Source organism: Anguilla rostrata, chromosome 6, assembly GCF_018555375.3.
Source record: "Anguilla rostrata isolate EN2019 chromosome 6, ASM1855537v3, whole genome shotgun sequence".
Classification (NCBI taxonomy): Eukaryota; Metazoa; Chordata; class Actinopteri; order Anguilliformes; family Anguillidae; genus Anguilla; species Anguilla rostrata.
This window is the reverse complement of record NC_057938.1, coordinates 16467712-16492322: the sequence shown is the minus strand read 5'-3', so window position 1 is coordinate 16492322 and position 24611 is coordinate 16467712. Positions and strand designations below refer to the sequence as shown.

At 38.3% G+C, this 24611-nt stretch overlaps 1 protein-coding gene across 2 annotated transcripts in view; it reads right to left on the bottom strand.

Moving 5' to 3' along the window:
- Positions 1-16367: 16367 nt before the first annotated feature.
- LOC135256671 (collagen alpha-1(XI) chain-like) overlaps positions 16368-24611 on the bottom strand; it is a 104210-nt gene continuing 95966 nt past the window's right edge. For both annotated transcript variants that reach the window (XM_064338667.1, XM_064338668.1), the window contains 12 exons: positions 23301-23408; positions 22781-22834; positions 22641-22694; positions 22149-22256; positions 21916-21969; positions 21791-21826; positions 21612-21665; positions 21070-21322; positions 20407-20519; positions 19989-20057; positions 18944-19177; positions 16368-18088 (listed from right to left, as the gene is read on the bottom strand). In XM_064338667.1, coding sequence (XP_064194737.1) covers positions 17942-18088; positions 18944-19177; positions 19989-20057; positions 20407-20519; positions 21070-21322; positions 21612-21665; positions 21791-21826; positions 21916-21969; positions 22149-22256; positions 22641-22694; positions 22781-22834; positions 23301-23408 — 1284 coding nt within the window. In that variant the 3' untranslated portion in view covers positions 16368-17941. The remainder of the gene's footprint in view (positions 18089-18943; positions 19178-19988; positions 20058-20406; positions 20520-21069; positions 21323-21611; positions 21666-21790; positions 21827-21915; positions 21970-22148; positions 22257-22640; positions 22695-22780; positions 22835-23300; positions 23409-24611) is intronic.

Here is a 24611-nt window from a genome sequence, read left to right as displayed (position 1 = left end):
CAGCTAAAGTATCAGATACCTCCAAGAAAGGTGTACATCATCTTTGTACTTTTGTGTCTCTGCCTTGTATAATTTTCTTACAAACAACCGTTTAATCTGTTTGTACAAATTAATGGAAGATGTACTAGTAGAAATGTCAGATATGGACCAAACATTTTCCGTAGGTGTCTGAAAGCCTAGTCCGTGAAGAAGCTAGATATTTCATTAACAAGCATTAGTTATGTCTCTTATTGTTCAGCTGTCCTATAATGGTGAGTTTGTTGGGCAGCCTGTAATTCAGGATTTCAAAGATTCCATCTTGGAAGTGGTGGAGCGATGCAAAATAGAATCCATTTAGGGGAGTAAACATGTTTGAGTACTTCATATTCAAAAGGTTCAGAATCTCGGTTGCTCTCTTCCTGTTGTAAAGGTGCTGAGATTCTGTTTCATAAAATAGAGCCTTTTGAATATGAACTACTTAAACATGGTAACATGGTTACTCCCCTAAAATGATTCTGTTTTACATTGTTCCATTGCTTCCAACTTAGTAACAGATAGTTACTAGTAACAGAACTAAAGTTCCTAATTAACTTGTGATAAAAGTCCATTGTAAGAAACAATTGTATTTGCTTTACAAATTTGAGTCGACTATTCCAGCACAGCTTGTGCTTCCTTCGGGTCCATGACCTTGAGACACAATAAAACCAAGGAAAGAGACTTGGGAGAATTTAAATCCTCCTCATTCCAGTTGCACTTAATGGCCATTGTACAAAAGTCAATGGAGAAGTCTGCAACAGTGCTGGACTGTAGTTTCAAGGTCAGCAATCTCCTGCATGTGGAATGGCAGTTAACAGAAATCATAAAGACTTTTCGGTGTTCACTTCACTGACAAAGACTTGATAACAGAAAAAAAACTGAGTCCTGCTGATCCCAGGGTGCAGTTGCCCAAGTGAGGGCTTTCCTGGGCAGCAAGGAGATAAGTGATTTTTGCGTGCTCTGTGAGGAAACACAAGGACTGTAGCTCAAATTCTAGGGAGCACTGAGTCAGAAAGCTCTTGCATTTTTCGTGCTCCCCGTCATATTGCTCTGGTGGAAGGAGATGTGATTCCTGCCGGAGGCATCCAGCTTCACTGATGACTGGGCCAGTGGTCACAGTACGCAAATCCCCTCTGGAGGTGACAGCTGGAGCACTGAGGCAGTGAGGAACTACAGGTTCTCATTAAAGTGCATATGTTGTTTATGATGGGCAGTTGTGGTACCCTGTGTAGCAATCGCAGTAAGAAACAGGTTTGCCTCAGCTAGGTTCATGTGTTCGTGATGACAAATACTAACTAGACACAGGTGAAACTGACTAACACAACAATCAGAACAATCAGGGAGAAACACAGGACACCGAAACACTATGGAGACACCTGCTGGCAGACAGGAGCTGTGACCGACCCTGCAGAGAAATTGGAAGCACTATATTTTTCTGTCATCCATGTGATGCCAGATAACACTTCAACAAAATAATTTTCTTTTTTCCCATTGTACATTTAACCCACTTTATACCTTTAAATATGTTCATCCTTTGAAGGGTCAGTTGCATTCGAAGTGCAATACTGTGTTGCATTTGTGTCATGTATGTTGTGGTCATTGGTGGTAGTGGCGATGGTAAAGTCAGAGCAAAGTCACTGCTAAGACATCAATTCGGACCACCTTTGTGTGGGTCATGACCCAGTGCAATAGTAAAGGAACTACGTTTGTAACTTCACAGTTGAAGGTTTGATTCCCAGGTAAGACACTGCCGTTGTGCCCTTGAACCAGGTGCTTAATCTGAATCTGCTGTGCATGTATGTGTAGTATGTAAAAATGATTAAGTTGTGTAAATCAACACGAGCATCTGCAATGTACGTGTAATGTAGGCTAATTACATTTTAAAACAATAAAACAACCTAAAGCTAACGCTGTCACAATGCGACTAAAAGGAACTTCACATTTATAGTCTTCACAACATAATGGGCATCAATGGGAAGTGAGTACAATGCCGCTACGCAATAATGTCATTAAAAGGAACTTACATGTAGTCCCCACGATGTCTATTTTGACATTACTGCGATGTTGTAAGTTGTAAAAATAACGTGGTATTGACCAGCGACAGATCTTTGTTAGTAGAGCTACTTCCTGAACCTAGGATGTAATGTAATGTAATTAGTGAAATCAGATGGTGCAGTGCATGGTTGGAGCAAATACCTGCACACACTGCTGAGTAGCACTGTTTTACAAGTTCATTCAAGCTCTTCAAATCCCTTACATGACAGGCATATTTAGGGTTCGTGAGGTACAAAAACAGTCCTTTTATAAATGTTTGCTCTTAAATATTGAATCATGGCTTGTACTTTTTGCTTTTAACTGTATCCCTCTCTCTCTCACTCTCTCACTCTCTCTGTCTCTCTCCCTCTCTCCATCCCTAATAAAATAAGCTCATCGAAAGTGAAGGCTAGAGCTCTCATTACACGTAGCTTGAGATAGATCTGGCAAGTAAAGATTCCTGACTGAACCAGAGAGACCATTAAACCCCAGTCACGTCCCCTTCCACAGCCTGGCCCGTACCCACTGCTGTAGCCTGCCACAGCTTGGATCAAGGGGGTGAACGGAGTGCTCCCAATTCAGCACAGAGGGCTCCCGTGAGGCCGCTGAAGAATGAGCCTGTCCTTACTGCCAGAAACACCCCAGCATCCATAAACATGGTATTTATGAGCCATAGCAGCTAGCTGTATTGACTGCAAGCTGCTCAGGTCAAAACTAGATATAGCCTGTTTTGGGAACATGCAAATGCATTATACCTGGCTGGGGGGTGAGGTGGGTCAAAGGGTCATTTCTTGTGTAATTAATAATTAACGTTTAATCGTAATGCTTTTTATTTTCGATAGCAGACGGGATAAATAATAATAAATAGTGAATAATACATTTTTTTTCACAACTGAAGGCTGTCAATGTACCACAATGCCTAGGGTTGTAGTGAAAATGCAGGAAATAACTTGCATTTGCCCTAATGACTTATTTCTACAGAAAACTACATTTAGAGCACAATGTCATTTTCAGCTGTTGAAATCATATATTTGTATAATATTTTTATAATTATATAATAACCAGAAGAATACAAATACATTATTATTATTATAATAAATATTAATATACACATACATCAGATGTAGGGTTCTGTTATACTGGTATACTGGCCTCCAACAGCTTTGTCTACTGAATTTGCCTACCCATCCACCTTGTCCCCAGCTGTTGAGTGTCTTACACACATACACTATTTTCTTTAAGCTATAAGTTAATATTCATTTGCATCTACTCAAAGATTTCCCTTCAAGCACACACTATTAATGCCCCTTTCGTAAACAGACTACTTACCTTACACTTCACAGTCCTTGAATGATTCTCTTTAATGACATCAATGATGGAGCCTGGAATGGCTGGCCATTTTGAGTTTGATTTACAGTTAAATGGTCTGAGTCTTTAATAATCTATAAGATGGTAATTACGGAGTAACGGGCAGCATAAACACAACATTATCTATCTCTTTAATAATTCACACAGTCAATTCTGCTGTAATTCATGGGACCATATGCGTCTCCCTCCCAGCCTCCAAATGACTGACACTTTTGCCATTGCACATTGGCTTTTGAATCCATTTATATTACAGGCATTTATATTTGTTTATTACACCACCGTTGATTCATAGTTCATAGTTCATAACTAGTCTTCAAATGCACAAATTGAGTTTACTTTGAAAAAAGGGATGGAGTTACTCAGGATGTGTGCTAAAACTGAAAATAAGGCGAAAAATTAATTTGCGGAAACACCATTATAATATCTGCGAATATGTGTTAGTGCATGTGTAGTTGATCTCAAAAGCTGTAGTTAGCTATCACCTAGTGGTACCCTATCATATGCCATGGTCTGCCAAGATATGCAGGTTTTAATTCCAACCAATTACTGCACCTGCAGGTGTAGTGATTGGTTGGAATGAAAACCTACACATATTATTGGGTTCCACTGCTATAAGCTACAGTAAGTCACATCACACCCCTTCAGCCAGGTATAATTTCTTTTCATGTGTAGGTACCAAAATCTTTAGCTGGATGAACTAATCGTGTGTCAGAGTTTTGCCAAGTTTGGTGAAAGGACTCTCACATTCAAACAGCACACAAGACACATGCTCAAAAATCTTTATAAAAGAGTTTTAATTATGTAATATATCTAAGATGAAACACTTGAAAATGTAAAACATATCACCATGATAACGCATTTTAAAGTATCTGAATGTCTCAATTAAACAGGGTTAATTATAGCATCTATTTAAAGTATACCACTGACATTAAAGTAACAGTTAAAGAAGCTCAAACTTGTATTAAAAGAATCGCTAACTGACCAAGCATGAATCATTTGCTCACCTCTGAACTTGGCAACAGCCTGTGCTTGGTAGCGGAACTGATTCAGCCAAGAGCTGGGTAGAATTATTCCACAACAGACTATGCAAATGTCTTTTTCACTCAACATTAATTTCATAAGATTGACTTTTTTGTGTGGTCCCTTATAGATATTGCCCTCTTTCACTTAACAAATCACTTCTTTAAACCTTAGCACAGGGATTAAACTCATTTGCATGCTTGAATTGGATATTTGACATGCTGTGGAAATGCTATGCAGTACAGAACACTACAGAACACTGCAGTCCTTTTCAGCACTTTGACATAATCCCACTGTGTTTATGTCAGTATAGGCCATAAATATATTCGTATTGATTGGCTTATAATGCAGTCTTTGCTCTGTCATTTTTTCTGCAGACCAGACTTGCTTCAGCACTGGTACACTGCATGTGCGTGTCTTGTTCAGTCAAATAAAACTAGACAATCAGGAATATTTGTTTTACAACAGCTGATTAAGATGGATTTACAAAGTAATTGCACCAAAATGAGTATTTAATACTAATGGCGCACCATAAAGCCTTTACAACAGTAATTCCAGAACATAATGATACGCATCAATCTCTATCTTAACAATGAACAATGCCTTATCACCTTCAGTACACAGGCACATAGTAATCGGTGTATCGGTCCACACTTGGATATGCATGGAAACTATGCATATCCCCCTTCAAAACATAAACTCTAACTTGTTTTATTTGATTGTTTGTCATCATAAATGCATTTATGTATGATTGTGTATAATTGCCACTAAGAACGATTCTTTCTTTGGCCGATATGTTTCATTTAAGCAAGGCCAAGTCCTCCAGGAAACACCGTAAACCTGGAAAATAAGTTTATCTCCTCATACTACAGGTAAGAACTACACTAATATATTACAAAGAGGTTTTTTTTCATATTTGCAACTCTACAAGGCTTTTGGCAAAGTATGTTTGTCTGTGGGTGTGCTGCTGGCATGCATAAGAACAGTTGTATGTATGTCGTATGTATACATGTGCACATGAGTGTTTGGCAATACAAGTATGTGCTCTATATATTTGTGAGTACTGGATGTTGGCCTCACAGTTAAGAATTTGATCTGTTTTGTATATCAATGTTTTTTTTGTATGCTAATTTGACAATGAGGCTTTGGACTTTGGATGTTACTGTCGTAAAGTAGTATTTTTCGTTGTTACTTGTCTGCCTTGCATGAATCTATTACCTACAGTACAGTTTCATCGGCCTTGTAAGGTTGAGTATATTTATCCAGTTTTACTAGCAATTCGACAGCATAACATTAGTGTCATCCATTGTCATACATAACTGTGCATTAGTTAAGCAAAAATATCTGAAACAGAGATATGTCTTTGTCTTAAATTTTCTTATTAGTTAGTGGAGCCAATTTTTATTGTTTAACCATTATTAGAAGATAATATTCATTCATTAACTCTGGTCCTCATACAAAGTGTTCACGCTTAATGTGAAGCTAGAATGTTCATTCTTTATTTAAACTATATAACTGAGGCGTAATTTACTGTAAATCTAATTGGCCAGTTCAATCAGCCCAAAGCATGTCGCAATACAATGCTTGTCTGATTCACAAAGATGATTGTAAATTAACATTCACAATTCGTATTACATCCACTTAAGACAACACGACACCCTATGGTTAATGTAGCACATTCTATATAAAAGCCACGTAATGCGTAAACTTGTCAATGACAAAAGCAGCTGTCATAGTTGTAAGAGGAAGACACCACTGATATTAGGCGTGCAAGAAAGTGGATCTTCTTTACAACAATATCCCTGTTAGGGTTTTAAAGTGACAGAAATGATTTGTTGTTACAGGCTGAGTCATTCAATACTATGCTTGACAACAAAGATGATGTTGAACACCTGCTACATGTAATTTTGTTCTGCTATAATTAAAGTAGACTATTTCATTGTATGTCAACAAGTGCTTTAACAACTCCAGTAAGAATGTTACTTTAATAAAAAATAATTTATTTGAAATGGGCCAATTCTATGAATTGACATAGTAAGTTGTTCTGAGAAATATTGAAGGATTCCATTCGCTGGTCAATCAACCAATCATATCTATGGCTCAATGGTTCCTTTTTTAGTCATTATTATTCCTGCGCCATTATTTGTGTGCCAAATTGAAATGATTACCTTGTAAAATGAGAGGCAATTTCCCAATAATTGGTATTGAATCAGCACTTGTTCAGCTTCAAAAATAGCTGTGAACGAAATGAGCCTTTCACTTTATTTGTAGATTCCGAGATAATTCCGAGACTTGACACCAAGGCCCATTTTGAATTTTGAAAAATACATAATTGTGCTCAGATAATCATCTGAGGCTCAGCCTCACGTGAAAACCAAATGCAGCAGAGACGTTGAAACGTGGTTATTATTACTGAGACGTCCTGTTTTGCAACTGAAAAGATAACACATTATTGTACCTGTGCTGGTGATCCCGCCTCTTCTTCTTTTAAGGTCCATCTGCTGTAAGAGGTCAGTTAAAACTGTGGGCTACAGCAAATATAGTAGAAAAATTTGGACAGCGGTTAGATTCAGACTATCCAGAAAGCCCCTTAAATTCTGCCTGAAAGCCAGTGGAAATGGAATTAGGTGTTAAAACAAATTGGTACTTTCTCTGTGCCATTGTAAAATGGCATAGGCTACACGAAACATACTAATAAAATGCATATAAAAAAGCCGAATGACAGTGTTTGTAATATAGCGTAATTTAATTAGCTCACCTTGAGTGTGAGTTTGAACAGTGCCAGTGTCATACAGTTTGACCACTTTAGCTGGTTGAATACTTTTCTGGGCAGTTTCTTCCAGATCATAGATTTCATTACATACAATACATTACCATCAAGTCTCTACTCAGCTGGAGGACCCCACCCATAAATGGTGTCTGAGATGAACTGGAAACCCTTTTCCTTTGGTGCTCCTTTTAAGATCAGTCCTTTTATTTTATTTTATTTTATTTTTACATCTGCTCCATCACATCAAGTAGCACCTAAAATTCTGATACTATGTGTGATTTACTTTCATATCTGAGACTTTTCCATTGCAGTTGAATTCTTTAATTCAGTTTTGGCAAGTTAGCACTGAACCACAGTGCCAAGATCTTAATTTCCTGTTTAGAAAACTCTTTTGCCCTGCCATTGTTTTCACTTGTTTCTAAAAGTCTTGGTCTTGTTCTTTTGTAGCATCGCTAACATGCTTTAACCAACTACTTGGGCATTATTATGAGTTTCTTGATTTGCATCAGTATTATTGTGAGTGAATAGTGTGGTTTATTCAATCGGTCATTTTTACACTGCACTGTATTGTTCCATAGTGGATCTACCCTCGAGAGCATAGCTTCAAGAAGCTTCTAGAATCTTTGAGCAGCTTTGCACAGTGCCTCGCTTTTAATCTTTGATTTTTTTTTTTTGTAAAATGAAACCATTGAAGTTTCCTGTGATAGTTTGAAAGACAATCATCTGATGTTCTCTAGTTTTGTCAGGGGGTGAAAGTGAGACTGCTCTAAATAAGAGACAAGTGCACAGTGCCTCCTCTGAAATAATTATAATTGTGCATGCAAAAATACCTGCAGGCGCTTACAAATGCATAGAGAAACAATGACAAGGACAAAGGCCTATACTTTCAACCAAAGCATTTGGTGCAAACTCTATGTAAATGCAATCAAAAAACCCCACTATTTGTGCCCAATGACCCTAAGACCTCAATAGACATCCACGTGTCTTTGCATGTGTCTGTATAGTAATTTAAATGTTGGCATTCTTATGTAGGCATTTTAAATATGAATTGTTAACATACATACATATATCAGAGTGAGCATGAATAGAGAAAAAAAGTAATTTGATGATTTATGGATTTCAGTTAACCTGTTCCATCTATTACTCTAGCTGGACACCTCAGAAAGACTGGTTTTGTTGTGAATAACAATAAGAAATTACAATGCAGCTGCCTCCTTAAGAGAATTTGGCCTCTAAACTCTAATGAAAAGCCTGGTTTCTATTTCTCTGAGCAGTTTCGCTATGATTTGAAGACACTCATGTATAAGATGGTCACAGCAAGAGTTTGTTTCATCCTTGAGTATTAATGTGTTCTTTTATTATGACATTCAAACAAGGGAGAACATTTAGAGGACATGAATGACCACCTGAGACCACAAAAATGAAATCCTGGTGAAATGGTCTTTGACCTATAAAGACTATCAATCAGAATCAAGGACAATGATAATTAATTTTTTTAATTTGCCTGCCAGTAACAATCAATATATCTGAGATTTATTTTACAAATGCTGTCAGTTTTTCATGCAAACTGCAAACATTGTTTTCCTCCTGTAAAATCGAGCAGTGTAAAATTTCAGACTCTTAGTCCTTTACTTTGATGTACATTTACAGTTGTTCAAAAGCTACCAAGTCTAACAAATCTGACTGTGCTGGTGAATAAAATAATACCTGGATTTATTAAAAGGACAAATGTTGATTTGATTTAATAAAGTCTCAGTGAAATTACTGTGGCTTTGACATTGAGTTTTATTCATTTAAATTTCTTATGTATCATTTTTCTCTGTAAAGTTGTCATGCTATACCTAAACTGACCCTTTCTGCTCTAAACCACTAATTATCTTATCTTGGCACTGAATATAAACCCAATGCATTCAAAAAAAAAAAAAAAAAGGTTAAATTGAATATAATAATTAAAGTTATGGTAAATGAACAATGATAAATATACATACAAATTATAATATTATACACAGAGTTACAAAACAGGATACACATCAATTTTTAGGCCAGCTTTTGATTGGTGATCCCTGATGTGGTCAGGGAGGATATTTCAGAGACAAGGCAAAAAAAAAACAAAGGATTGATCCTGCAGTTATGGAGCTGAGTTCTGCTTACAGACAGGGTGTCCTATGGTATGAGAAGGCTTTAACATTCTTTTTACTCAATGAGCACTTAAAGTTCAATTAAAATTGGGAAAATGGTGAAGGACCCTTATGTTATTTCTGTGTTTGTTGAACTACAATAAGTTCACTGATGCCCTTACCCAGAATTTTTAACGCATCATACACTTATACAGTTAAATAACAAATGCTCCTCAAACTTCTTCAGGGCATTGTCATCTACATTTAATGAGAATTAAAGTCTTGTTCTGCATGCACGGCAGTGATTAAGAGCTGGATTGTGTTCCACAGGTCTCCTGGAGATTGGTTACCATGGTAACGCTTCCAGCAAAAGAGTTTGAAGCCATCTTGTATTCTTGAGGACGGTAACTGGAGGGGCATTCCTAGCATGACTTTGAGAAATTGATTGTTGCATAAGGATTCCTTCTCACAACTTTGGTTAACTGCACTCCTGTAATGTTTGCGGCATATTTTCAAATGTATAAGCTTATACACGTGCAGGTATCTCTTATTATATGACATTGTCTTCATGGTATGGTAGGAATTTTAAAACAAAGCTTTGGCTGTAGTTTTGAAAAATTATTATGTCCACTATAACAGTTAAACCATCAATGTGTTTTGCTTTGGCAGTGGAATGTTGTTCAGTGATTGTCCACCACTAAAGATTTTCATTGGGCTAGTTTTTAAAACATGTCACCCCAGGTGCAAAACACGGTGTGAGAAATGAGTTGAGTCGTACAATGATTATATTCTATCCTTTAGAGCAGGGCCGCCCAACCCAATTCCTGGAGATCTACCATCTTGTAGGTTTTCACTCCAAACATAACAAAGCATGCCTCATACAACAGCTAGAAATCTTGTTCCCCTGCTAATTAGTTGAATCGTGTGTGCCAAATTAGTGTTGAAATGAAAATGTACAGATTGTAGATCTCCAGTAACAGGGTTGGGCCACCGTGCTTGAGAGATACTTCTCACCTGAGAAATACTTGCCATGGTTTATGCTCTAACGTGGTTTATGCTTTGGCATCTTTCTGCATGCAAATATACTCTTCAGAGTTCTGTTAATCCTGTGTGAAGTATCTTATTTTATATTTCAGGCCATCACTGAGGAAAGATGAATTTTTTTGTTGAATAGAAGAATCAAAAGAAGAGATATGTTTGTATAGCCATGTTCTGTGTGCAGGATGATACTGCTTGATGTATGAGTTTATCTAGCTATAAGATATGTCAACTGCATATCATTTCAAATCTCCTGGTTCTTTATAAAATATACAATAGTACCATAAAATTATTCAGTGTTTGTACAGTGTTTTTTTTATATTGTTAAGACACAACGCTGATCCAGTTACCATGTTTTTTTGTTTTCTTTCTTGATGGACTAGTTGAAAGGTTGCAAATATGACCGACACATTTGATTTTTTCCTACCTGCTACACAGAATGTGTTTGAAATGTGAAATTCAACTCTTTGGGCGAGAGAAAATCATATAAATGCCTCTGATTTACTGAAGTTCAAATTCTGTCTCCAAATTTAGGGTGCACAAAGTTGCCCATGTGATTTATGTGAAAGCTCTATTAATGATTGATGGTTTCAACAGTAGTAGTTTAGTCTTTATTTGGTAAAAACAAATGCATTTTTAAGATGGGCACTTACTTGGGCACTTCACGGGGACTGGCCCAAACACTGGAGCACACTTTGGTCAGGGCAAAAGGCACTGTTTTAATGAACAGGGTAGGACTGATGTTTCGATGTCTACAGAAATCATTGAAGACAATGATGAAATACATTTTTTTTTTGATTCCCTGATTCTGACCTAAGAATTTTTCTCAGAATAGGAGATTGGAGTACATATTTTCAGCAGTATTTTTCTACCACTGTAGCAATGAAGCTTATGTCACTGTTGCTTCAGCCATTCCAAGTCATGTATGTATCGATGAGATGTCATGGACTTTCCAAAAAAGTTAAAGAGAAAGTGCTAATTGTTAAGTTCTTTTCATCAGATTCCTTGGCGTGAGACTGTACTTTGATTTCTGAGTAGGTGTGTGATGTTCTTCAAATTTTAATGAAGGCATAACGCCTACATATTGCCACAGAAACCTTGTTTGCAAGATGGACCTTTCAAGTGATTGGCAGTTCAGGAGCTTTCTCATTGTTGACAATAAACATTAAGCACAAGAGCCTCGCTTTCATAATTTCACACCCAACACGGTAATGTTACCTTCTGAATAGTGTTAATCTGTTATATTAAAGGTCTAATTAATACAGTGAAGTTCTGTGGAAAACCCTTGACCTATCAGCCCTACTTAGGAACGATGAAAAGACCATCTGGTCTTGGTGTTGTGTTTTTAATAAAAAAAGTATTCAATATGTCAAAAAACTTCAAAGAAACCATAAAGACTTTTATGTCTTATCTCAGAGATGAAGTAACTTCAGATTTATATGTTTGCTGTGCACAGGAAGGAGCCATATGTCATTTTTCATATTAGAAAAAAAGTCAACTGCCTTGGACTTCACAAATTCAATATATGTGAAAATAACTGGAATAGAACCATCTTTCCCATAGAGATTACATCATATGACTGGTAGTATAGGTCTGTCTCAAAATAATATACTGTTTGAACTGTGAACAGGCAGCCGGATGGGAAAAAACCTTTCTAAGTGGGGTTACCAATGAAATACAAGAAATACATTTTTTCTCTTCTAGTGATACCTGGGACAGAAATCAATGAAAGTGTGAGTATCTGAATAATGTTTGAGATTGATGTACCATGTTTTCATTCAAACGCCTGTCTTGGGTTTGGATATAGATTTCTTTTTTCCTGAAAGTTTTTGTGTTCAATGGTCCATCAAAGAAATGATCTTTGTCTCTCATAGTATCTTTGAGAGATCGGTACTGGGTGGAAAGAGGGATTATTTTTTTTATGAAGCTGTAAACCAATATACTTAACTGTCTCTGTTCAGATGAAATGTACAAATACAACGAGATAACTCTGTTGTATCAGATTTGAGATTAAATGTATTTTCACCAGTGTATACCAGTTGTGTTCAAAGGCCTGTTTCATTTCTGTCCTCTGTCATCCTCTGTCAAAACTAGGTGCAGCCAAAAACACACATTGTGGACTTTATAGTCATGTTAGCTTTGATGTATTTTGGCAAATTAAGATCATATCATCTAGCTCTACAATTTTGAACTTCATATGCATTAACTTTAATTAGGTGCAAGAGCATTTTGAGTAATATAGACAGGGTGCAACTCCTTGATTACAAAAATGGGCATGAGAAGTGGTGCTGTTTTAAAATTCTTGTGCACTGCATATGGCAAATTAATTCCAAAATTAATTCCAAAATCTTAATGGATGCATGTCATTAGGAGTTTGAGGCACAATAAGACCATTTCTGAGAGAAATAAGGTGGAATACAGTAATATGCGAAGGCTCAAAAAATAAATAAGGGTAGCTAGAAGGCTCTTTGAAAGGCAAATTGCCCATGTTGTCAAAGTCATCTTAAGTTTTTCTTTTTTCAGTACTACAGTAGGAAAAGGAAACTTAGTAAGAGGTTAAGTGCATCATAATAAAGAAGGTTATATATATATCGATAAGGATGCTAAAAAGGTATCAACATATGTTGCTGTTATTTAGTTATTTAGTAATTGCATCACTGTCTTCAGGAGCTGGCGAAGGCTTTCTTTTTGGTATTCAGTAGAGTTTAGTATTGATTTGTCTGTTTCATAGTTGTCATGTTGTACTTCATAGTTAGTTATTTGACTAGTTTTAGTAGGTACATTTTTTTGTTGTTTATATCAGTCCTTATTTAAGGTGCAGAGTCACTGTAGCAACAACTTCTTTCTCAAATGAAAATTTGCTTGCACAAAGATTTCCTTTCATGGATCAGAAACCTCTCACCCAATACCCCTCTCTTCCAAAGTTACTACTTCCCCCCACCTCTTTTTTCTCATCTTTCTACTGACACGGCAACACACTCTGCTTTTGTCTCTCTTTTCAGTGGCCGACTCACCTTGGCCCACTTGTTCCTGGACCTTTTCCGGCATCCTCTCCTGTTCTTGATTATCTGACAACCTACAGGCCACCGGGACCCAACTATGGGCAGCAACTTAAGGGGGAAACTTAAATCCAGGTGCAGTTAACCAAAATCCTGTTGCTCTGTCCACGTACCAGACCCTGCTTTCTGCATTTTCATGAGCTGGCATTTCTGCTAAGATGAACTTTTATCAAATCCAAATCCCTACCTCCCTCTACCAATTCTGCTGATGTCTACAATGTCTGCATTGAGGAGAAAGTTGATAACATCCTCACATTTCTAAAGATGGCCAGATATTCCTGTCCCTTACTCATTACCTTCTCAAGCCTCCCCTTCTCCTCTCTCCTTTCTCTCTTCCCCTGCCATCTTTGTGCCTCCCCAGTACAGATGCAGATGCATCTCAATTTAATCACTCCCATAACCTGACCACCTGTCCACTAGACCTGGATAGGTTGTTGTTTGACCAATCATAAACACATTCAGGTGGCAGGTTAACTACATACATTATCCTTACATTGACTGTTATTGTTATTTTATATCTGAATTTTTTACCCTGTGGGATGTGGGAAGCAGAGTCACTTAGTATAATCACGCAAAGGAGAAGATAAGTAGAAATATTTTCCTTGTGTTGTTTCTCTTCTCTCTAGGGAGGTGTGGCAGTGTAGCGAAACATTATTGCATAATGCACGTAAATGTTTTTCTAGAGCTTGTTTATCCACACTTCATTTGAGTTAGCAGGGTCAGACGGCTGACTGGTTGTTGCTTTCTTTTGGGAACTTAATCATAGCCGTTGCAGTCCAATGCACAGTCATATATTTTCAGTCTCTCCGTGAGTAGGTCACATCCCACAGCAGAGAAAGTCTTGAGTTGATTGGATTTCCCCAGTGGCTGTTCAGGAACAATAACTTGGAGCAGTGCGGAGCCTTTGGAGGATGACATATAAGGGCAAATATGACAGATATATGAAGCTTACTGTGCGATTAATTCTAATTTGTGAAGGGAATTACGCTCAGCCAGTGATGAATGATGGAGTTTTTATCTTCTCTTTCATGCATTTTGCTTTCCAGGGCAGCAGGCTTTTCATCTTTATTTCTTGGTAACTGGCAATCACGATTTTCCTATACATGGCATTAATGCATGTACCAGTGTGTTGTCAGAATACTTGCAGTCAGCATGATGGAAGATCAAACATTCTGCATTTAAATGACAAATTCTGCTGATGACAATACCATTTTCCAGTGTGACATGATAAAAAGGCATATTCTACATTTAGGTGAAGGACAGTAAAACTGGATTTCCTTAGCTCCACAGTTGTCACTTATGGAGAAAGTCGTACAAAAAAAAAAAACGTAAAATATTTTATGTTAAGGTCCGCAATTACTGTAAGAAATTCTATGGTCACTTTTATCTTAAATACATAGCACTGTTTGCAATGTTGAGTAACCAAGAGCATTAAGTGGTACCAATGGTACCACCACAGTATTCAGTGTCGCAAAGTCACTAATTAAAATTTTCAGTGGGTTCTACTGGCCCTGTAAGATTTATTTGGATTTAGTCACAAAGATTCATCTTCAAATATTCATATTCAGGAATTAAATATGCATATTATCTGGAATCATCCATAATTTACATATGAACTGTGATAACCGCTGTTTGCCTTTCACCTTGTGGTGTGTACATTGTAGAACCTTTGCACATCATGTGCAAATTGTTTAAAGCCCACCATTTAAGGGAGCTAGTCCATTGAACGAACTAACTGGAAGAGACAGCCAATTTCTGTTAACCTCAAGGAACACTTTACTGGGCCTGTTGATAAAGCTGCCCATGCTTGCTGAACTATACCTGGGACACAGATAGAAGACCACTATATAAACCAGTCTAAATTTTTTACAGAAACACTGACATACATAAGCTCCACTGGTTTGGATGTATGCTACCAGCAAATGACTAATATTTGCTTCTCAACTTTGACAGATATTCACAACACATTGTGAAATATTCGCTGCATAACACCCATATGTGACAATTGTAAACTGAACACAAATAGCAAGCGTATTGCCCAAACTGTTTTAGTATCAATTCTATGCAACATTTCGAAGACACAGACATTTTACCCTCGCTACTGTGTTGTTACCACATATTCTCTATAGCAATCAGAGCTTAAGCTCATGTATTCCTTAAGTTGTTCCTTACGCCAGAGTTGTTTATAGTGCTATATTAGTTTGTGCATGAGGTGTGCCAAGGAAGAACATCCGTGTTCCACTGCTTTTGTTTGCACTCCTGCCCTCATAAATATAAATAACATTTGTGAAAATGCAAGGTCTCAGCTTCAGCAAGAAAGAGGAGAGAAATTTCACTGCTAAGAAACTGATTCATCAAATGGTTCTTCTACAGCTGCTGTTCTTATGTAGACATTTATGTTGATATTTCTAATAGTATACGGCTTTTTCTGAATTCTGTAAAATATTACACATGCCCACAACTCTCTTGAGATGAAGCTGGGATAAAAATGGAACTCCATGTTTTATGCTTACATTTGAGTTGCATGATGTTTAAGAGTTCATTTGATTAAGATATATTTTATTCATGTGACTACTCCATGTACTATGGCTATGTCCAAAGAATTTAATAGCGGTTATTTTGTGCAGGTTGACAATACTAAAATTTAAAGTACTGCTTTTATTGAACATCACGGTCATCAAATCTTAACTACTATGGTGTTGCAGGCCAGAATATAAGTACAAGCGCAGCATAAATGTTTTGCTTTGTCTTGTGCCAATGTGGAAGCCACCCAGTTGTCTTTAATTGTTTGTCTTAAGAAATTAACTATTTTACTCATCTTTTACTGCAACTACTATATATATAAATCATGAAAGGAATGGAATGCATATTTTGTCAACAATTCAGTTTCTATGTCTGCACATTGTTCCAGATATATTCGGCAAAAAAGGTGATGTATACTGTAGATTCTGACTTCATCCAATTATTTTTAATATGTATTAAGCAAATGTCCAAACATTCATTTCAAATCATACATATATTATGGAAATTACACACAGTTCCTGGAAGTTAAAAATGATTCAACAACTTTGATAACTGCTGCAGATGAGACACAGAATGAAGGAACCAAAATGTATTTCATTAATGCAAACATATCTTGAACCAGACAGATCTTGGCAACAGATGGAAATCTCTGAAGGTAGCAGTCCTACAAAGTGTTGCTTTGCAAGGTAGAATCACATGACCTAGACATATTATGTAAATAATAATCTCATTCAGAAGCGCAAGACAAAAGCACTTGGCAGAAAAGGTAGATGAATATGCAGGTGTTGACAATTAAAGTAAACAATGCACACATTTGATTTGTTGTTGTTGTTTTGAATCCAGTTTTAATATTTTAAATGAACCATAGAAAGCACATTAAAACATTTTCTCAGTTTAGTTACAAAAAATGGTTATCTAAAGGGCTATTCATTGCATTCACAAAATGGCTAACAAATAAGTATTTTTCTTTAAAAAATTCCCCACCCCAAATATATAAATTTAGTTATCACGGTATATACAGGGCATAAAATCCTTGCATTTTAACAATTATTGTGATAGATTAAGGTATAGCACCTGAAAAAAATCCAGCTGACACTAAACATTCTCACAGAATTTTATTTTTTATACAAAACAAAATAATCACTACTTAATGAGAATGTAGCACAGCTGGAACAGAAAATGAAATGTCGCAAGATTGAATGCCGTGATTGCTTAAAACAAGAACACGTGATTATGAACCAATCAGATTTGAGTGCACCAATGAACATCTTCCAGTTGTGCCATCTGGAGTCCTGAAGCCAATTGCTAATCCTAAACAATTTTGGTTGTCAATATATACAAGGGGATTTATTATAATTAGAAATTGGGAATTGTTTGACTGAAAAAGCTTGTTTTATTTGCTTAATACAGGTAAACAGTATTCATTAACAACATATAATTATTATTGACTTTGTATGCATGTGTGTGTGTCTGTGGGTGTGCATGAATTCATACACACCCACAGACACACACACCCATACACACACAAACACACAAAAACACACACACATACATATACAGAATTAGACAGATGCAATTCTGATACACATGCAAGTTTTGAAAGTGGATTCAGATATCACAGTATTGTACAAAAAATAATTACAGTTTAACAAAATAACACCTTTTTAGCACCTCAGAGTTTGTCTTCGGAACAAGCGCCATCGTAGTTATTTCTTGTAAAGCACCTGGAGATTCTCCACTGCTCTGTGGATCTCCCTGTGATGTTACTTGCGCCCCACTCTCTGCCACACCATCAAATGTCCTTTACGAGCTTCCATAACAGGTTTAAGTCATGTGATTCTGGCCCTACAAGGGCAACAAGTAATTTATAGATAGTACGTACATACACGGCAAGGCATACTCTCCGCACTGTCCCTATTCAAAACTTGCATGTGGCAAGTGGAGGAATCGGTGGTACTACGTCTTGGCTTGCTTGGCGTTCTGACATCCCATCAAGTTTACCCGAGGAAACAGACAGGTCCGACCTCAAACCCAAATCTCTGGTTTGAATCTCCAAAGTCATTAAACATCACGTCAATGATTGGCACCTGGTCGATTTTCGGAGTGTCGATTTCCATCACAGTCTTTCCGTAGCCCTGTCTCGACTTCAAGAAAGAAGAACAAAACGCTTTCAGTGTAGTGCTAGGACTCCCTGAACCCACATGCTGTCTCCATCAGTCATGAATTTGAAGTTCTTTCCCAGTTTCCCTTAACAGGAATAAGCACCTTGCTGCAGGGCAGAATGAGCAACTAGCTAAAATCCAATTTTTTGACTATTTAGATTTTCAAAATGTAATACGTTTTCTGGTCAACTTGTTGAATTAATTCAACGTCAGCTACTTAAAATACTCCTCACTACAGGAGTGCTAGCGTCAGTCAGAAGATTGGGTTCTCTCTCCCTGACAACAACCGGTAAGATGTGGATTTATTCGGAGGGGCTAATGCCATGGTGACCTAAGGATCAATGGCTGAATTAAACCTATCATTCCCCGGGCAGGGGAAAGCCAATTGTGCATTGGGTAATGGCATAGTTAGGTAATGACACAAATAAAACTTAAACCTTGTGATGCGTAAACTATAGGGTTCAGACTGTTCCTGCCCTTAACCTTCTTTATGACATAGCATCAAGTACTGATAATTGCACATGCTCTGGAAAAGTGATTTAAGTAATACACTTTGCTGTATTATATGAGTATTCACATAACCAATATAAGTAAAAAGCCAGTTCAAACCTCATTCTATGCCATGGAATTTTAGTCCTTATGATGACATACTGGGAAATTAAAAATTCTCTCTACAGCCATAGACAATATAAGTTAAAACAGTTTCTAGCCTCATACCTTGCAATTAAAGGGAGTATGTAAATGTACACTATGCAATTATAATGAGCTTCAGCCTGGTTCAATCTTGGCAATGTTTCGCACAGAATCAGCACTCAGAGCCAATGGGAATGCACTCACCGCGCAGCCGTCTGAGACGGCGTAGATGTAGGGGTTGTTGTCGTAGGACATCTCCTCGTCGTTGGAGCCCAGGAACCGCAGCGCTCGGTCGTAGCTGTCGGCCTTGGCGTCGTGCCAGGCGGCAGAGTTGTGGCAGATGTAGGTGAAGTTCTGCCGGGCCGAAGCGCTCAGCAGCTTCAGGAACGTCATCTGGACCATGTTTATGGCGTTGTCATCGAGGTCAACGTAGGAGAGCTACGGGAGGAAAATAAGGCGAGAGTAAGATGAGAGAAAAGTGCAACTCATCAATGTGTTCGTATGACTGCTGAAGACAGCGTGTGATAGATCATAATGGGTCAACTGCTGAAGAACTGTAAAGCAGTACTTAGAAAATCCATGCATGAGGAAATCGTGGAACCAATATGAAACATGACTAACAATGCTTTATCTCCTACAAAATGTATACAGGTGTCCATTTAAAATATGAACATATTTCTATCTGAGCTAATATGGAGCATATTCTGTATGTGAATGTATTTTTTATTATTAAACGGTGCAAAAAAGACTGGTGAAATAATGTATTTTCTAACAATATGCTAGAATACGCTCACTTGCCATTTACACACAATTCTAGATATGTTGGTGTTTTGTTTACTATGTATTTCACAATCTTATATTGTTTTTTGTCACAGCAGCCATGGGAAGCATTCCATGTATGCATTCCAACCTTAAATAAATTAATTCAGGGCTCCATAAATGGAATTTAATCATTTTCCCCTATATGTGGTAATTACATTATGTAATCTTCTGAACATCAAAGAAAGACATACTTGATCAATGAATGCTCAGCTCTTTCAGAAGGCAGTCCAGATTTGTGGAAACCTGTGCATTTGTGCCGCGGTCCTACTGTTCCTAGCTGCTATTTCTGTCTCACAAGCTTCAAAGTGGTACTGACAGATTGAAGAAATGAGTACGCTGTGGCTGCTTAGTGGAAAGCAGAGGCCTTTTAGCTTTGTACCGAACAAATGGCAGATGCTTTGTGAGAACGGGAAGGATGTCCACTTACGATTTTGCCACGTTTAAATTCACTGAACCATGATCCGGGAGCCTCTTTTGGCCAGGAAGATAATCTGACCTATTGTGCCAAAGAAAGGATGGCGATGAAGGCTTGCACAAAGGACTCTCCCCACCCATTTGCATTTTCTCAAATGCACAGGAGACAAGAATTGTTTCTGACTTTTCAAAATATTGATCAGCACAAACAAAACAAGATACAGAGCATGCTCAATTGTATGTAAAACTATTACATTTGAATAATACACAATATGACTTCCTGAAATGAAAAATGGTGATTTAAATTGCATTAAAATAAAGCCTACTACATAAGGGTTCTACTTCCCCAAGCTAAAAATGATCTTTATTGCAAGTGCTGGAGGGTGATGGCTTTTTCCTGACTCTGACACAACTGAATAAATGTCACTTACTCCAGTGGACTTCTTATCTGGGTAGATGCATGTCTCTCCTCCAGACGTGAAGTTACAGAATACTTTGAAGGAGTCACTCATACAGCCTTGGTTTGGATCGATCCAGTATTCGCCTGTGGGGCAAAACACCCACATTTTATTCTAAGTGTAGAAAAACCCCATAAAATACAGAGCTGTGCAAATTCATTGTGATCACTCTACAAGCCAACGGAGCTAATTTAAAGAGATGATGTCACACCCTTAATTGGTTTACTCAATCTCAGACACATAGGGAAAATAAGTAAGTACAACATCTGATATCCTGTCTTGAGAAAAAGGTCATTTGAATTTAACAGGTTTTTCCTCAAGAAATAGCTTGATATCTAATGTATTAAACTGCCGAAAACAGCACATGGTTGTATTTTATTGAAAACCGTTACAACCAAAGAAGATGAAATTTGATAAAAATCTGAGCAAGATTAACTGAAACAATAAGGAAATGACAGCAGCAATCCACTCTCATACTCTACTCTCTCTACTCTCATATCAACAGTATTTAGCCTTGCAAATGTCCTGCAAGCCCTTGGCCAGCATGCATTCATCAATGTATTAATTTTACGGTACCACTGAGCTGCGCCATGTCAGGGACTTGATCGGACAGAACACAGGTCCGACATCACTCACCGTCGGGGAACTCCGGATGGCCGAGACTGAGGTCTTTGCAGGTCCTGGCCGGGTTGTCCTGTGTACCCATGGGGAACTTCATACGCTCAATGTCTTGCTTGAGGTTGTTGAGTGACCCGAAGATGTCCTCCATGCCTTCCCCATAGTCCGCCATGGCTTCGTCGGCCTGGGTGTCAGCCTGGTTGTCGGCCGACCGCCGCGTCTTCCCCCGCGACTGGATTGGCAGCGGTTGGATGATGTCGCCGGGTGGACCCTTGGTGAATGGAAATGACACTGTCAGCCACTAAAACCCTCACATCATCCCCTTTGTCATAACGGGGAGCAACTTAGGTCAGGCTACCGCCCCTTGTGTCTGTTTCTCTGTCTGAACAGGAAAGAGGTGCTTGGATTGATTTTTGTGAAAATTGAAACTTTCCTTCAGTGACAGGACCAGTTGCTAATGATCATTCAATTCTAAACAGAAGCTTCAGCTTGGATGATTACCCTTAACAAAAATTCATAATTTTCTTTGAAATGGTGCTTCATTAAAATGGGTTACTCACAGGTGGACCGGGTGGCCCGATCAATCCAGTGTCTCCTTTCTGTCCAGCTGGACCCTGAAAAACATAAAAAAAATGCCTCAGTACTTCTGAATAGAGAAAGATAATGCCTTGATAAAGACACAGTTAGGTCCTTGCTTTACAGTACATGATCAACAAAAAAAAACAAGAACTAGACTCACGGAGGAACCCTTGGAACCCTTTGGACCTAGAGGACCCTAAACAAAAAGAAAAGGACAGTGATGCATCAACATGGCCGTAATGCTGTTAATCTCTTGTATAGGAATAAAAGTCAGTTACAACTTACAGGCAGGCCAGGAGGACCAGGTGGACCGAGAGGGCCTCCTGCACCACTAAGGCCCTGTGTAGAGAGAATGAGACCATTGAGTCAAGCCCAAGCTTTCAGTGAGCTGTACAAGGTATCAGTGAGAGAATCATGAGGTTTCAACAACAGGAAACAAATGACAGTAAATATATGATAAGGTGAGAGCTAAATGTATGTGTGAGATCAGTGCAGCGGACATTTGACTCAACACTTACAATATCACCCTTGCCTCCTGCAATACCTTGTGGGCCAGGCAAACCTCTGTCTCCCTTCTCACCCTGTTCACCAGGGGGGCCGATCAGACCGATCAGACCTGGGTGACCCTGCAGCAAGAAAACAAAAAAGCAGTGAGGATTGTTCATGTCTTGAGGGTGAAGAACAGTACACTTTTTAACAACTGTTAGACAACCATTTTTTGACTCCCAATTTGAAATGCCCAATTATTTTGGTAGACCCATCCCATCATTGCAATATCCTTCATAAATTCAGGTAGGTGCCGGGGCATGTACTGTCAGCAGGCACTATTTTTCCCTTTCGGTTTAAATTTTCAAAAGATGATTCCTAAAGCACAACTTCCCACTCATTCACTGGGGCATTGCTTTCATTCTTGTTTACAAGGAAAGACCTCCTCTCAGACTGAAACTCACCAAATTTCGGGATATCCTAAATTAAATTAAAAACAACCCTTCAAGAAAATATCATATTACCTTCTCGCCCTTGGAGCCAGTATCGCCCTTCAAGCCAGGAAGACCAGGGGGGCCCTAAACATGGGAACAGAAAGGCACTGAGAAATCACTGTTCAAAGGGTGTCTTCACTGTGTTCACATGAAAGCATCTCTTCACTTACCATAGGTCCAGGGGGACCGTCTTGGCCAGAAGCACCAGGGAGTCCTTGTTCACCCTGCAAGGATTAATTCGGTTATATAATGCATTGTCCTTGTGTGCCCCTATGGAATGTTCCATATGTCGACATATACATCCAGAACACATGAAAATTGACTTTGATTTTTAGAAAATGCCTTAACTTGCTGGGTTCTTGCAGATTTAGTGACTGTGTTGTGACAGATTATACAATTACTTGCTTATGTAAAAAAGCCCATGGTAACAATTGGACATCATGTCCTTTTAAAGACGTAAAACTAGCATGAGTAAGGTTCAAATCAGTTCTCAGTAATATAAGGAGATGTCAAGACTCATATGAGCTAATAACAAAATTAATGGCAGATCTGCAGAAATAAATATTAGGTGAAATTGTATTGTACACAGGTTGCAAAAATTTTAAGATTATAAAATGCATTTTATTGTGTATATGTACAGTAAAATGCTAATAAAATCGTGTAAAACATATTTTAGAATGGTTAACTCACAACAGGACCAGGGATTCCACGTAGACCCTCTGGACCGGTCTTTCCAGGAGGGCCCTGGGGACCGACGGGCCCAGTTTTACCTGCCGGACCCTCTGCTCCAGCTTCACCCTGTGATTAGATACAGATTAAGTAAAGCATACAGGGCTCTCATAGGTCTTCTGCACTGAAACATACAGGGCTCTCATAGGGCTTCTGCACTCAAACATACCGGGCTCTCATTGGGCTTCTGCCCTGAAACATACAGGGCTCTCATAGGGCTTCTGCACTGAAACATACAGGGCTCTCATTGGGCTTCTGCCCTGAAACATACAGGGCTCTCATAGGGCTTCTGCACTGAAACATACCGGGCTCTCATAGGGTTTCCACATGAGAACACACAGTCAATGGTGTTTCCACACTGACCCTGCTCTTGCTAACAGACTTTCTCCTTCCTTGGTTTGATTTATGTTACACTGCTTGCCAATTCCTACACTGGCTGGGTAAAAACCCATCAACACTCCTGCTTGAACCCTTTCTGGAATCACTTGCTTTATTCACTCCACAAATCTTTTCATTTCTACAGTTAGTTTCACACAATTCTATTTCTTGTATAATGGTGGAGCTGAATGACTGAAGGTAAATGTTACAACAATGTACCAAAAGTGTTACCACCAGACTGTGGTAACCACACTAGTGTGACACTGTTCATGAAATGAGTCCTGAACTTTAGAATTGGCATGGATTTCATGTCAATCTGAATAACGGACTTTGGTGCGAGTGGCTAGATATGTCTTGACATTCAATTATGCCAATGCTTTGCTCTCCAGATCCTAGGAAGTCAGATTCGTTTTGCCGTTAAGATGGTCGTAGCAAGACAATAGTGTCCTGCTGCAGCGCGGTCTTATCTGAAAAATATACCTTTTACCATAGATGTGTGTATGTGTGTGTGGTCAGTTGAACTGTCCTATTTGGAACAGTGATGTCTGCTTACACGGCATGAAGCTAAATACTAGTCTATGCAATCCCCATGACTTGGTACTCAATATACTTTATATTGGGGAAAAAAGCCATTCGCCTTAAGTGTGCTTAAACATTTTCAGCATACGCTCATAATACTATAACAATGGTAAATGGCGTATCATAAATCCTCTAAGATATTTTATTTTGACTTCAAAGTTGCAGGACTTTGGTTTCAATGAGAAACTCCAGGATTTTTCCCTCACAGTGCAGGCTTACTTTGGGGACTTCACTTCTTAGGCTGGCTGAGGGCATGATTTCCAGTCTAGCTCTATATACTGTGCTTGTCAATGCTTTAACCACACTATGCAAGAC